The sequence below is a fragment of the Maniola jurtina genome, chromosome Z (assembly GCF_905333055.1).
Source record: "Maniola jurtina chromosome Z, ilManJurt1.1, whole genome shotgun sequence".
In the NCBI taxonomy this organism is placed as follows: domain Eukaryota; kingdom Metazoa; phylum Arthropoda; class Insecta; order Lepidoptera; family Nymphalidae; genus Maniola; species Maniola jurtina.
Window position 1 is genome coordinate 16,909,810 of NC_060058.1, and position 15,352 is coordinate 16,925,161.

Genomic DNA, 15,352 nt, shown 5'->3' on the forward strand with positions numbered 1-15,352 from the left:
GATAGGATAAAATAGGGGTTGGGCGTAACTAGTTCAAGATATATTTGCTGCGACAGTTCATATTAGCTAATAGCAAAAATAGATGGTAATTAAAAAAAACCGGCCAAGTGCGAGTCGGGAATTTCATTTAAAAGAACTAGAAATCTCATTTACTCTATAGAAATGCCATTTACTACGTTCTAATAACACATTATTGCAATGCAATTGATGAACCTACCTATTTATAAAAAAAAAAATAGAAACCCATTCCATCTTTTCCCTTTTTGAACTTACAATATTATAAACATGCAAAGCAGTTTTATAAAATAAACCTCCATGAGCCGCGGCTTGTCATAAGTATATTGACGGTAATGGAATTGAAAAGAAAAACTAGGAAATCCTATTCATAGAGATCAAAGAGTGAGCACATGAGCGTCCTTTTAGAATAAGTGCATGCATTGATATATGAGACGCAAGATATATACATTTACACGGGAAAGTGTTTCAATACAATCGCTCAAGTGCTAGTTGGATTAGCACACAAAGGGTTCCGTACCAATGTACGGTTAGAAGAAATAACACTCTTCATTTTTTAATTTTCATGGTGGTTATTTTTTTTATTATTGATTGAAAAAGCGACATAGAAACACACATTCTGTGAAAATTTCAACTCTCTACCTATTACGGTTCATGAGATACAGCCCGCTGATAGACAGACAGATGGACAGACAGACAGACGCACAGATGGACAGCAGAGGCTTAACACCTTAGGGTACTATAATCGAACACGTTTGTCTGTTTATATTATGACCTTGGACTAAAAAATAATACATAAATTCTGTTTATGCCGATACGTGTTGAAACTATTTATATATTATAATTTTTTTTTGATTGTGTTTCAAGTAGGCCATGGTTCACTTGCTGCCGGTCCGCAATTTTTGATGTGTATTTAAAAATTGTTCTCACACCACTTGCTCGATTAAAAAAATATCCTTATTACAGACCTGTTATCTAAAGGTAAAGTACATCATAACATTCTTAGCCAGGTTGTTATGTTGTACTGAAATCCATTACGTAAATTTGGAATATCCCGCACCCGAAGCAAATTCTGTTCCTAAGTTCTGCCTTTCTAAGAAGTTTTTATTAGTTCATCAACTATTGCTGTCCTGCTTTGACGCATGATGGCGTCCCTTTCATTCGGCAGAAAAACGAAACTTAGAGACTAAAGATTATTGAAAATTCTCTCCAAAACTTATCTGTAAACGTTACATATTGTAGTGTTATTGAAATTAATTATTTATTCAACTTCATATTACGACTAAAGCAAAAGTAATTTAACTTTGGAAACTATTAATGGTCAAAGTGTAATAAACGTTTTGCTGCCAGAAACTTCTAAAGATAGGTAGGTACCTACTCGTATTTAAGCATACGAAGATTTTGATTTGAGACAGTAAAATGTCTCGCGAGATGTGAAAAGTAGAGTATCGAACTTGGGGGTAAGCCGTCTTTATCTTGGGCGCCCTAAACCCCGTGCTTTAGGGTTTTAGATGCAACATCCTCGCTACGCTCGGAAGTTTTTCTAAAATTGCTCGTTACGCTTGGTCTTATCCCGGTGCCTGTGACGTAAGACATTGCTTTACCCCCATGTTGAATAATCCTCTAATAGACGGTCAAACCTTTCAGAGTGTATCTACAAACAAGGGTGAATGTTTGAGGAAATAAGAAAAATGTATTTCTTATTTTCATGATTGACTTTTTAACGCAGTGGTAGTGCTAAGTAAATCATTAGTTTTGTAATGTTTCTACAAAACAAGTGTAAATTAAAAATTTATAACACCCCCGACAAGTGAAGGTTACAGTAACTAGAAAAGACCTGATAACTTTCAAACGGCTGAACCGATTTTCTTTGATTATAGAAGAACACTCTCGATCAAGCCACCTTTCAAACAAAAAAAAAACAAAATTAAAATCGGTTCATTCGTTTAGGCGCTCCGATGCCACAGACAGATACACACATACACAGATACACAGATACACACGTCAAACTTATAACACCCCTCTTTTTGGGTCGGGGGTTAAAAATGGGAACACGTTTCTTCTCTTTCTTTGATTTTCTATACCAATGTGAACAGTGCAGACTTTCAAGATTTCTTAGAATTTTGCATTTTCTGATCTTTTCACGAGCTAGGAAAAATATTAATCACATTTTCTACGTCTTTGAAATAGCGGAGCATTATGGCATCATAACAAGTTGCTTTCAATAATTTGAATAAACTGAATAGGCACTCGTAATACTGAAATTCTATAGGTATTTAAAATGTTACTAATAGATATTACTACTAACAATTTAACTGTATATACTGAATAAGTATAAGATATATTTTAATACTAACTGATGCCCGCGACTTCGTCTGCGTGGATTTCGATTTAAAGAAACCCGTAGGAACTCTTTAATTTTCGGAATAAAAAGTAGCCTACGTCACTCTCCAGGACTTCACCTATATCTATGTAAAAAATCTACGCGAACGCGTTGCGAGAATCATTTTTATAACCTACTAGAGGATGCCCGCGGCTTCGCCCGCGTGGATTTCGGTTTTTTAAAATCCCGTGGGAACTCTTTGATTTTCCGGGATAAAAAGTAGCCTATGTCCTTCCCCGGGATGTATTCCATGTCTGCACCAAATTTCATTCAAATCGGTTCAGCGGTTGGGCCGTGAAAACGTAGCAGACAGACAGACAGACAGACAGATAGACAGACAGACAGACAGACAGACACACTTTCGCATTTATAATATTAGTATGGATTTGCCTATTTGGAATGAAGGAAGTTTAGCGTTCTCTTTGTGACGTAATCTCATACAATTGATCCGACTTGCACTTGGCCGGTTTTTTTTATAACGTGGACTCCTACTAAGAATTAATGATTTTTAGAAATTTCATCCAAGCAAAACTGGAGTGCGTAAGTTTAATTAATTTTTTTCTTTGACAGTGCAAATCCGTCAATCTAGTAACAGATCCACTCGGAGTCGGCCTGATAGGTGCTTACGACTTTGGGAACCTGTCTCCATTTCTCATGGTGGATAATGCAGTTATAATTTTCGCCTTAGTCTTTATAATGAGTGCCTTCGCGCGATCGATGATAGTGCGAGTACTGTATATGCATCTCAATAAATGTGTGAACGTGAAGTTGATTGAGACGCCACACTACCTCTTGTTTGCAATTTTACCGCTGAGTACGGAATTCATGGACGCGCACAAACTATTTGTTTTATACATTTATTTGTACCTTATGGCTATACTGGTTTCATGTCTCGTGAGTATTATGTTTGTATTATCTATACTAATAAATAAAATTGAAGTGTCTGTCTGTAATTTCGAAATAACTACCTCATATTAAGCTCATATGGTTATTTGAACGATAACATAACTGAATCACACATTTTTAAAATTTTTGTCTGTCTGTCTGTTTGAAAAGGATAATCTCCGAAACGGCTGAACGGATTTTGACGGGATTTTCACAGACAAGTAGAGAATTGACCAGGGAGTAACATAGGCTACTTTTTTAACCGACTTTCAAAAAGGGAGTTGTGTTTTTCTACCTATATGTACACCGAAATCTCAGAGATTTCTGAACCGATTTGCGTAATTTTTTTTTAATCGATAGAGGAACTTTGTGACATTGTTTCATAAAAAAATTGGATTCCAACTCCTCAATCCTGATGCTGCAGGGGACCTCACCTGTTGCTGCAGGGCTGTCAGTTATAAATTGATTGATATTGAAGGTATCTGTTCCAAGTAAACTTTGTAAAAAAAAAGTAAAAAGTTGAGGACCAAAGGACAAAGTTCGGTCCTTGACCAAAGTCAAGGACCGAACTCCTCAGCCCTGATGCTGCAAAGAATTGCATTCCTAAATCCTGGTGGTCCCGCTGGATTTTTAAAGGATCATCCGTTTAAATGTTTTTACGTGGTACAGAAACACGTAGCGTCCCGGGATCGGGCTGTTACGGATAGGAAATCAAAAGTTCCCTCGGGATTTCAGACCCTAAATCCACGCGGGCGAAGCTGCGGGCATCAGCTAGTCAATAATAAAAATATAAATTTAATTTTTTATTTAAATAGACCTCGATTCGCCTAGAAACTTTGTCGGATGGGAATTGTTTCCACCGAGAAGAATCAGCAAAAACTCACTGTTATAATTATAAATCCATACTAATATTATAAATGCGAAAGTTTGTCTGGCTGTGTTATCTTTTCACGGCCCATACATTTACCAATTTTCACGAAAATAATAATTGACCTAAATACCTAACTGCCAACTTATGATTCTAGCTCAACGGGAAGTACCCTATAGGTTTTCTTGACGACGGACAAACAGACACACAAACAGACAACAAGGTGATCCGATAAGGGTTCAGTTTTTCATTTGAGGTATGGAATCCTAAGAATAGAAAAGTTTATTTACCTAAGTAGACTTTTACAAGTACTCTCGTATCTCAACATATCTCTCGTATCGCAAACCAGTAACTACCTACGTACTATTCTATAAATAAAGCGTCGTCTGAATGAAAGCTTATTCAGAAATTCTACGTCAGTTATTCAACAAATGAACCATCAATAGGTTCCTGCCATGCTTGACTGCATGTATAAGGGTTGTTAAATACTCCAAAAGTCCAACACTGGATTCATAAAGAACTAGAGGATGCCCGCGACTTCGTTCGCCTGGATTTAGGTTTTTCAAGATCCCGTGGGAACTGTTTGATTTTCCGGGATAAAAAGTTGCCTATGTCAATAACAGGGACGCAAGCTACTTACCTTTCATACAAATCGGTTAAGCGGATGGGTTTTTGGGAATCCCTTGGGAACTCTTATGATTTTCCGGGATAAAAGCCTATGTCCATCCCCGGGATATAAGCTAACCCTGTACGAAATTTCGTCAGAATCGGTTAAACTGTTGGGTCGTGAAAAGGTAGCAGACAGACAGACAGACACAGACAGACACAGACAGACAGACAGACACACTGTCGCATTTATAATATTAAGTATGGATATGGATTTGTTGTTATAGTGGCAATAGAAATAGGTAGGTACACATTCTGTGATAATTTCAACTCTCTATACCTACTTATTACGGTTCACGAGATACAGCCCGCTGACAGACCGAGGGATGGACGGACGGACTAATTGAGGACAGCGGAGGCTTAGTAATAGGGTACCGTTGGCTCCCTCTAGGTAGGAATTTCAAAACTGTATGTTGTCTAGCGCCTGCAACTTTATAATAGCATATTCCAAAAACCTAGTAGCAAAACTATTGTTAAAACATTGCTGCAGGCGTTTTACAAAACGTTAACATTTATTTTTATTTTTAGGGTTCCGTACCTCAAAATGAAAAAATGACAGGTATTAGGACACAATATAAGGGGAAAAATCTGAAAACTGTGAATTTATGGTTACATCACAAAAAAAAATTAAAATCTAGTCATGAACAAATAATGAGTATTTTCAAATTTTCATTCATTACTTTACCAAGTGGGGTATCATATGTAAGGGCTTTGTCCGTACATTCTAAAACAGATTTATATTTATTTTCATGCATACTTAAAAGTTTTTGATTTATGGTGCCAAATGTCGGAAAAAATACCCGAGTACGGAACCCTCTGTGCGAGAGTATGACTCGCACTTGGCCGGTTTCTTTTAAATAATTTTAGCCATGTTAATTATGAATATTAATTCCTCTTTTCCCACCAACTGAGCGTAAAACTAGAGCTAGGAGGAGGTACAATAGTGCAACGGGTTGAGTTTGACCCGCATATCTTTCGGACTTCAGTTCGTTCTATAACCACTGAGCTATTGAGGCTATATCTAGCTAGACTTAACGGCGGTTAAAAAAGATTCCGACGAATTGAGAACCTTCTCCTTTTTTTTAAAGTCGGTTAAAAACCTTTAGAAATAACGAGCAGTATTGGCATCATAATGAAAGGCGCATCCCATTTTGCATTTCATTTACTATAGAAAGAACTTTAGGCCTCAGCCGAGTGGGGCTTACAGCAGAAATAAAAATATATTCTTTACAGTTTTGTATAATTTGATGAAACAAGTTGGCGCAATTATATAGTTAGGGTAAGTGAGACTTGTTATTGAGACAAGTTTCAAGTTTACACTACTGCATAATTTTGTGGACTGGTTTCATGAACTTATTTAAAACTGTAAAGGGTATTGTTATTGAAACCTGCATGCCTGAAAGTTTTTACAATGTTTTAATTGCCGATCCGCACTTTGTCAACGTGAAGGCGGACTATAGCCTGTTGATTCTGAGAGGAGATCCGTGCTTAGTAGTGAACCGACGATTGGTTGATATTTTTTTTTTAATTTATAGATTAGCGCTTGGCTGCAATTAGACCTTCTAACAAGTGATGATGCAGCCTAAGATGGAGCGCGCTTGCCTAGAAGTGACCTATTCACTCTTGAGTTTAAGGTACCTATATTAAAAGTGAAAGGGAAAACTGATGCCGGAAGGGCGTTCCATTTCCTTCATTGATGATGATGAATTCCTTCATCAAGCCGTACGCTTGCGAAATGTTCTGAGAGACTACCGCACTATATGCAATAAAAATAACTCCACCATGTGATTAACCTAAGGGATCATGACCTTTAGCAACGAGGCAAACTACGCAGGGAAGGAGAATTATATATTTAACATTTTTTTCCAGGCCATGTTCACATCGAGCATCTCTAGATTACTACACAGCGAATTTCGTTCCGTGAAAAATATTTACATCGTCGGATTGTTGTGTTTCCTGGGGTTTACTTTATCGCTACCTTTAAGTATCGTAAGTAAATATGTTTTTAACCCTAGACCCAAATAGAGGGGTGTTATAAGTTTGACGTGTGTATCTGTGTATCTGTCTGTGGCAACGTAGCTACTAAACTAATGAACCGATTTTAATTAAGATTTTTTTGTTTAAAAGGTGGCTTGATCGAAAGTGTTCTTAGCTATAATTCAAGAAAATCGGTTCAGCAGTTTGAAAGTTATCAGCTCTTTTCTAGCTACCTTCACAGGTCGGGGTGTTATAAATTTTTAATTTATTAACTTAGTGGCTTACTTCATTGCCATAATAACTACACAGTTACGTCATTTATCTAATTCACTTTGTTTTTATAAGGCATTTCACCGCAGTAATTAGATTGATCTGGTCACAATAGGTCTGGCTCATTTGTAGCGCAAAGGATCCAGCGCAGAAATGCAGCCAGTAATCTTGGCACCATTTGTACAGAATATTAGATGAGGCTAACTTTAAGCTATTTTATTGTTTAAAAAATCACTTTATTTGTGGACAAAGTTTCACGCAAGTAACTTTTTAAACACCTAGAGTCTGGACCGTAGCTCGATTGATTTACTTATATCGACTTATACATCATCATCAACTTATTTAAAAAAAGTTTATTTCGAACGAAATGATTTACCAACGTAATATACATCAATAAACTGCATAGTCGAAGTTCTATACTTTCTTGATAATATGTTAATGCTGTTCAAAAAATAGCAATAACTGGTCAAAATACTCTCAGACGAGTAGGTTTCGATATTCGTTGCGTAAGTAAACTTTAGTGACATCAAATAACTTTTTAATTAATATATTATAAAATAATTTGACGTATTGACAGATTTCCTATACAAAAACTGTCGAACCCTCAATCCTCAGATAAAAAATATTTAACGATTGAAAAATCGGTCATTAAACTATAAAAAGTCTGGTTGCATAATTGAAAACAATAAACTTTTCCTATACTCGGCTTTATACATTTTAGATAATGAAAAAGTAGTGGTGATGGTTTAAATACATATTGTCGCTCTAGGGTTGAAAATAATCACAAATGCGCCGTGCATGGAAAGAAAAGGTAACATAAACACCAGTATATAAATAAAGTAGTAGGTAGTCTGTACACGTATTTTCATGATTTTCTCTCGTCCGTGTGTTGGACGAAATTCGGCCTCGCCGCGCGCCGTACAAAGCGGAGAAATTTCCGCTGTCATCTGAATACTTTATATAGAGCAAGCTGTCTTATTTATGCTCTTTTCCAAATGCTTTTTGTTTGTATTTTAGGGCCCGTACTCGAATGGGTAAAATTTTACCTTGGTTTATAAATACAGTGACTAAATGGGTCATTGAGTAAGTACTCATTATGAATTTTGCTAAAATCAATGTGGCGGTAGACTGTAGGAACAACGCACACCAAATGGCAGACAAAGGTTTATTTTTATTTTTTATTCCGATGCAAAGCCCTTTACTTAACAATGATTTAACAATGGGTTGCAGAAAGTTTTACCTTGACTTTCACCTCTCTACACCTCAATCAGTGTGAGCTAGAGTGAGAGGACTCGGTTTCATCCTGAATCGATGATATGCCAAATATTAGGCTATGGTGACAAAAAATCATAGAAAAATACGGCTAGTGCTACCTACTTCAAATGTACTAAAATTTAACACCTGCCAGTGAAGTCGAAGCCTCGTCGTTTTGTTAGACCTTCCCTAACTGTCGTGAACTGTTATATACCACGGACGTCTGAGCGCTTATGGTTACGTTCGCGACATGTCCGACAGTTTGTACAGTTCAATGTTCTATGCATTATCCAGATACCTATAAGGCTTATGATTTAATTCCGCCTTTACTCCATCAAATCGAGGCATTCGCAGTCGCACGTGGTTAGTAAATAGAAGCCTCGATTCATCATACGGCAATGTGAGCGCGCGCACGTGTGGCAATTTTGGCTTACAACTCTTGTTGATAAATCGAGACGGCTATTTGACCGTTGATGCGTTTCGACCCTTAAACTGGGCCGCCTGCTACTGTGAGCCTGATTTTCCACCAGAGATGTGCTATACAGCTATGATTGTTTCCACTAATCTATGAAATTGAGGTAGATCGTGACTCGGAACTAAGCGATGTATCAACCATAGGTCCCATCCGTAGCTTCTATCCGATGCGTGCTATCATCGTTATCATCATCAATACCACATAATATAGTCCACAGCTGGACGTGCGCCTGCCCACTAAGCAATAGCAATACTCAGACAGTCTATATGTATACTATCTATGAATCAGGCACACTGTTGATTGTGGTGCACACTTTTTTGATGATTTCTCGTGATTTCGATTAGATTTTTATATAACATTAATTCAATTTATATAATAAATTAAATAGTTACTTTTATTCAGGTGTAATAATATGATCCATGAACGCTACCTACCGTTTTTAGCGAGCCTAAAAAATTATTGTCTCACTTTCATAGCCTACCTATATTTGACACCTGCCAACGTAGGTAAATGCTCGAGGTTTCGTTACAAGCTTCATATCTAAGTATGTAACATAGTCAGGTCAAAATTGACGGGAACTGTTTAAACTAGGGATAAACACGTGTGAATACATTCACGTGTAAAGGATATTATGTTTATTTTAACGGATGTAATATTTTATGAGTTTAAATTATTATTTTAATATACCAAAGCGAGTGAAAGTCAATTTTACTGCAATAAATAAAATATTCGCTTGCATTTTGGTCAGTACATTTTAATCGTGGAACTTTTGAACATAATAGACTACAGGCCCATGCTCAAAAATGGATGGGTCATATGAACCACCAGGTGACGTATACAGGACGATATAAGAGCATAAAATAATAAGATTCAGCACTATGCCGTCACTTGTAAGCTGTCCAACAGAGTGCTGGTGAGAATTCAAAAGTGCAGGTAGAGTGAGTACATTTTGGTCATATATTTTTGTACGGCATTTTTACCATCGATAGATCCATGAAAAATAATAAGAAAGCGCGCAGTGCCGTAAAAAAAATGGTGCGCCACAAAGTCAGTAAATTTTTTGATTTTCTGACATATTCCGGGGTAAATTTGGTCATTTAATTCTGTACGGCACTACTTTCATACTGTTTCAATACAGCCTCTAATCCATTATTCCGCAACGCCGTACAAAAATCATGCGACAAGGGGGAAAAATTGAGGGTAGCAACCCCCTCTCTTTCCGTGGTCCGGGGGGTGATTAAAAAAAGTACGGCTTTGATTCCAAAACATTATCTAGCACTCAAAAGTACTATTAAAAATAATGCCGTCAAAAAATTAGTGTTCATTTGAATGTGTATCAATAATTATCTTAATTTCATGGTATACTTGATTTTTAAAGCTGTAAAATCATTTGACTCTGTACGGCAACCTTTTTTTTAACATGAGAGTGTAAAATACTATTGTTGTATAGTATTGCCGTTCAAAAGAAACTGTTCTAAAAAAAATTATAGAGAAATACAAAAACTGAATTATTGCAAAAGTTTAAATATTCATAGATTAATAAAATATAGCAATTTTCTACGCTTTTCCCTTGTTTTAAATAGTATTAAGATAAATAAATTAGGAAAAAAATATGCCGTACATTTTAATGCAGACCATATCTTTTAGGCTGATGAAAATGACGCTACCATTTTAAGGGTGTAGTACTTTATGGCCATCTGATACTGTACGGCATTAACATATTTTTGAAGAGAACAATTGATAATATGATAAAATCACTATGCCGTCTAACTGAAGTGAACGGGTGTGTATATAATATCCACATCCCCTACAAACCTTTGGACCAACGAAAATGTACGGCATGTAAAAAAATATTATCTATGCATAAAACACTTTCAAAATAAATTAATTTTATGTTGTTTCAAATCATCCCCCGGACCACGGAAAGAGAGGGGCTTGCTACCCTCAATTTTTTCCCCTTGTCGCATGATTTTTGTACGGCGTTGCGGAATAATGGATTAGAGGCTGTATTGAAACAGTATGAAACTAGTGCCGTACAGAATTAAATGACCAAATTTACCCCGGAAAATGTCAGAAAATCAAAAAATTTACTGACTTTGTGGCGCACCATTTTTTTACGGCACTGCGCGCTTTCTTATTATTTTTCATAGATCTATCGATGGTAAAAATGCCGTACAAAAATATATGACCAAAATGTACTCACTCTACCTGCACTTTTGAATTCTCACCAGCACTCTGTTGGACAGCTTACAAGTGACGGCATAGTGCTGAATCTTATTATTTTATGCTCTTATATCGTCCTGTATACGTCACCTGGTGGTTCATATGACCCATCCATTTTTGAACATGGGCCTGTAGTCTATAACGAATGGAATCAAATTTTAATGCTACTGTAACTGTGTTTTAATGTTACTGAAAGTTTTAACTGTTCCATACCTGAATAGTGTCAACGTACTAAGCCTTCGCTGTCCGTCCGTCTGTCCGTCAGTGGACTGTATCTCATGAACCGTAATAGGTAGAGAGTTGAAATTTTCACAGTGTAGTATTTCTATTACCACTAGGTAAAGGAAAACCAAGATGACAAATTTGAAATTGAAAAAAATAATTAAAAAATAATGACTCTCACTTGACCGATTTTTATTCAAACCACTGCATATCACTGATAAATAAATAAAATCTTTTTACAATTTATTGTACTTATTACAATTTCTATGAGAAGGTAATAGAAATGGTATCTGTTTTCTTTGATACTGTGGTAGTGTGCCACTGATTATGAGTAATCCAATCAAATTCCCTGTTCTGTGTGAGACACTCTCTCCGCGTCTTAATGTTATTGTTGTTGCTGAAGGTCGTGATCCCTTCTTTTCTTAGTGGTAGAAATTTTTTGTGACATTAATAGGATGGTTGGGATGTGAGAAACTCATTCGTCATCATCATGACCATGATATCATGATCCTGAAATTTTAGACAGAGGTTCTCTCTGTAGTGTTAACAAGAAAAAGGAAAATTTTACGGGATACCGAATAAAGAATTTTATCCGTGCGAAGCTGCAGGCAGTTGCTAAACTAATATAATAAAATGGTCAAGTTTGTAGCTTTCGATATGGAAATGATCTCTGCAACGAAGCAACGGAGTATCAGTGTAATTTTTTTCATGGGTATAATTAAAAACCTGATATAGATTAATTTTTATCCCGCAAAATCAAAGAGTTTTCACGGGATTTCAAAAACCTAAATCCACGCGGATGAAGTCGAAGTCGCTGGTATTAGCTTGTTGGCTGTAAATTATATCATGTGCATAAAGTCCTTGAACTGGTCTACTCAGTTTCTGGAGCGAGCTTGCATGGCTGAAGTGAGGGGGGAGGGGCAACGCACGCACAACAGACCGAAACGTTTAAGTGCGGAAACCAGCCCAGAGAGAAGAAGAAGAAGAAGAAAGCCTTTGAACATTTCTATACGTATTCTAAATTCTGTGGTTGCATTCAAACTATGGTACAGTTACTCTGTTGGAATAAGAGGTTTAATCATCGTTTGGCAGCCACCCTCCCAACAGTTTTAAAGCTTTTTACAAAAACAGACGGGCCAGCAAAACTGTGAAATTCTTTTGAAACTTTTCAATGAAAACACGCACGCAGGATGGGAGTCGGTTTATTCAAGGTGATTCTTTGGTTATTTTTACACCGAATATTTTGAATTGACTTTCAAGAGCTCATAACGATTTCGTTTAGCTTTAACCAATAAAACCTAATTCGGACTAGTATGAACATTTTAAAACCTAGATCTAGACAAACTAGAGTGAGGAAACTCTCGGTTTGCATCGATTTCTGTCAAATATTAGGCTAGGGGTGACGTGATAATCGAAGAGATCTACAGTGCTGTAGTGGATTTCATCATCATCAATGAAGGATATGGGACGCCCTTAAGGCATCAGCTTTCCCTTCCACTTTTATGGGTACCTTCAAGTTATGAGTGAATAGGCAACTTCTAGCCAAGCGCACTCCATCTTAGGCTGCATCATCACTTGCTAGCAGATCTGATTGCAGCCAAGCGCTAGTCTGTAAATTAAAATAAACAATATAAACTCGTAAAAGCATAGATTGTGTAGGTCTGCCTGCACCCTTACACAGCCAGAATTCTACGGACTGATTCAGCCAAATCCAGCCAGTAGTTTATGCGTGAAGGAGTAATAAACATACACACACATACACACACTTTCGTCTTTACAATATTAGTGTGATAACAAACTACGTGTACGAAAATACGAGGCTATACGTCATCCAAATTAAAATACAGCCATGTAGTGCTTAAATTATGACGTAGGTCTGACGCTCGCGGGCTCTTTGATCATAATTTAATCATTCTCGACGAATCACTAGCGCTAAGGCCCAGTTGTACCAGTATCAGCCGCTTAATCCAGTTTAGTTTTGTTATAGTGTCACTTTTTCAAGTTTAGTCCAGGTTTGAGAAGAAATGGGTTTAAATAGATAGAGATAGAAAAATAACATAACCAGTAAGTGTAAATTAAAAATTTATAACACCCCCGACAAGTGAAAGTTACGCTGACTAGAAAAGAGCTGATAGCTTTCAAGCGGCTGAACCGATTTTCTTGGATTATAGCTAAGAACACTCTCGATCAAGCCACCTCTCAAACAAAAATAAAACTAAATTAAAATCGGTTCATTAGTTAGGGAGTTACGATGCCACAGACAGATAGATACACGTCAAACTTATAACACCCCTCTTTTTGGGTCGGGGGTTAAAAATAAATATAATATTACTACATGATCTCACTGATTTATATTTTTAATTCTATAAGATACTAGCTAATATCCGCGACTTCAACCGCGTGGATTTAGATTGTCAAAAATCCCGTGGGAACTCTTTGATATTCCGGGATAAAAAGCAGCCTATGCCACTCTCCAGGTGTTTAACTAAATATATCTATGTAAAAACTTGGTTCAACCCGTTGCCCCACTGCGGCGTGATTGAAGAACAAATCAACATAACACTTTCGCGTTACAACATAAGTACCTATAGTGCGCGGCAGGTTGAAATGGCAACCGAGGTGAGGACGCCCCGCACACCCGCACAGCCCCCGCGCTGACCCACTGCGGGCGAGCGCGGGTAACGTGCGAGTGTGCGGGGTGTCCCCTGCCTCATACCCCGATTGCCATCTCAACCTGTCGGGTACCATACCTGCCTATATGATAAGATCGGATTGGTTGTCTTCAGTGACTGTGGGGATAGAGGATCTTTCAGACAATGCTGAAATCCTCTATTAGACGTCAAGGTTCCTTACATGGTCAATTCACGTTAATCCAGTAGCCAATTCATGTCATGTTTACATTAACTATTTCAATGCAATAGAATAGGTAACCTAGAAATAATTTAATTCCAGCATTGGTTTCCGGAATAGACTACGTCGTTCGTCTACATTATTCGAGTAATTTATTGGCCGTTGCTTGATTAGATTGCTCACTGGTTTCAGTACACTATATCTAGCTACTATGTTTAAAGGGGTTTAAATATTTTAGTATGGAGTCTGCCCTGCCTACATGCCCACCATTTTTTTTCCAAAATAGCAGAATCTGCATTAATCAATAGCTGGCATCAATACAAACAGGCAGACAGACAGGTAGGCGGCTAGACTGTAAGTATGATCCCACCAAAAACATTTCATGTAAAATGTTGCCCAGACTCACAAGTTCATAATGTTTTCACTGTTAAAAAGTTATGAGATCTCTAGTAGAGCCAAGCCCCTAGCTGAGCTTAGATTTGTGCTGGCCATGGGAGCTATCCCAAGTCCAAAGTATATAACTTTTAAATGCTCTTGACTATATCACATTTATAACAATAAATAACAAATAACTCTACTTACAAGCTCTGATTCTACAAACCCTACATCTTGGTTAAAAAAGTACGCTTTGGCCGTTTACAGTTCGTGGATTTTTTATATGAAATGACATTTAAGCCCGGAATAGCTTCTGCGACCATCACGAAGTACAATACAAATTAGTAATTGTCGAACAAACTATTCCTTATGGCCTTAAAATATGTTATGTCATGTAATAGTTTTACGAACATTAAACGGCCTAGCCGTACTTTTTTAACCAAGATTTAGGGTTTGTAGAATCAGAGCTTGTAAGTAGAGTTATTTGTTATTTATTGTTATAAATGTGATATAGTCAAGAGCATTTAAAAGCTATATACTTTGGACTTGGGATAGCTCCCATGGCCAGCACAAATCTAAGCTCAGCTAGGGGCTTGGCTCTACTAGAGATCTCATAACTTTTTAACAGTGAAAACATTATGAACTTGTGAGTCTTGGTAACATTTTACATGAAATGTTTTTGGTGGGATTTCATTTCTTTTTGACAGGTGCCTTAGATTTTTTTTTGATTTATTTCTTGTAGGCTCATCATTTTTATGGCCCACTCTCTATCGTTACCTCTTTTTTTGAAAGCTTTTATTCAACTTGCAATGTACTCGTATGTAACTATGTTTGTTCGGGTGGAATCTTGCAACTCAATTTTCAAGCAGATATACCAAATTTCAGTCTT

General features: G+C 37.0%; 1 protein-coding gene across 5 annotated transcripts in view; it reads left to right on the forward strand.

Moving 5' to 3' along the window:
* Positions 1 to 15,352, forward strand: part of LOC123880327 (sodium-dependent serotonin transporter-like) — a 65,262-nt gene that overhangs the window by 25,429 nt on the left and 24,481 nt on the right. For 4 of the 5 annotated variants that reach the window (XM_045928387.1, XM_045928386.1, XM_045928388.1 and 1 more), the window contains 2 exons: positions 2,969 to 3,292; positions 6,687 to 6,806. In XM_045928387.1, the coding sequence (XP_045784343.1) occupies positions 2,969 to 3,292; positions 6,687 to 6,806 (444 nt within the window). The remainder of the gene's footprint in view (positions 1 to 2,968; positions 3,293 to 6,686; positions 6,807 to 15,352) is intronic. The other variant, XM_045928389.1, reaches the window with a different exon arrangement.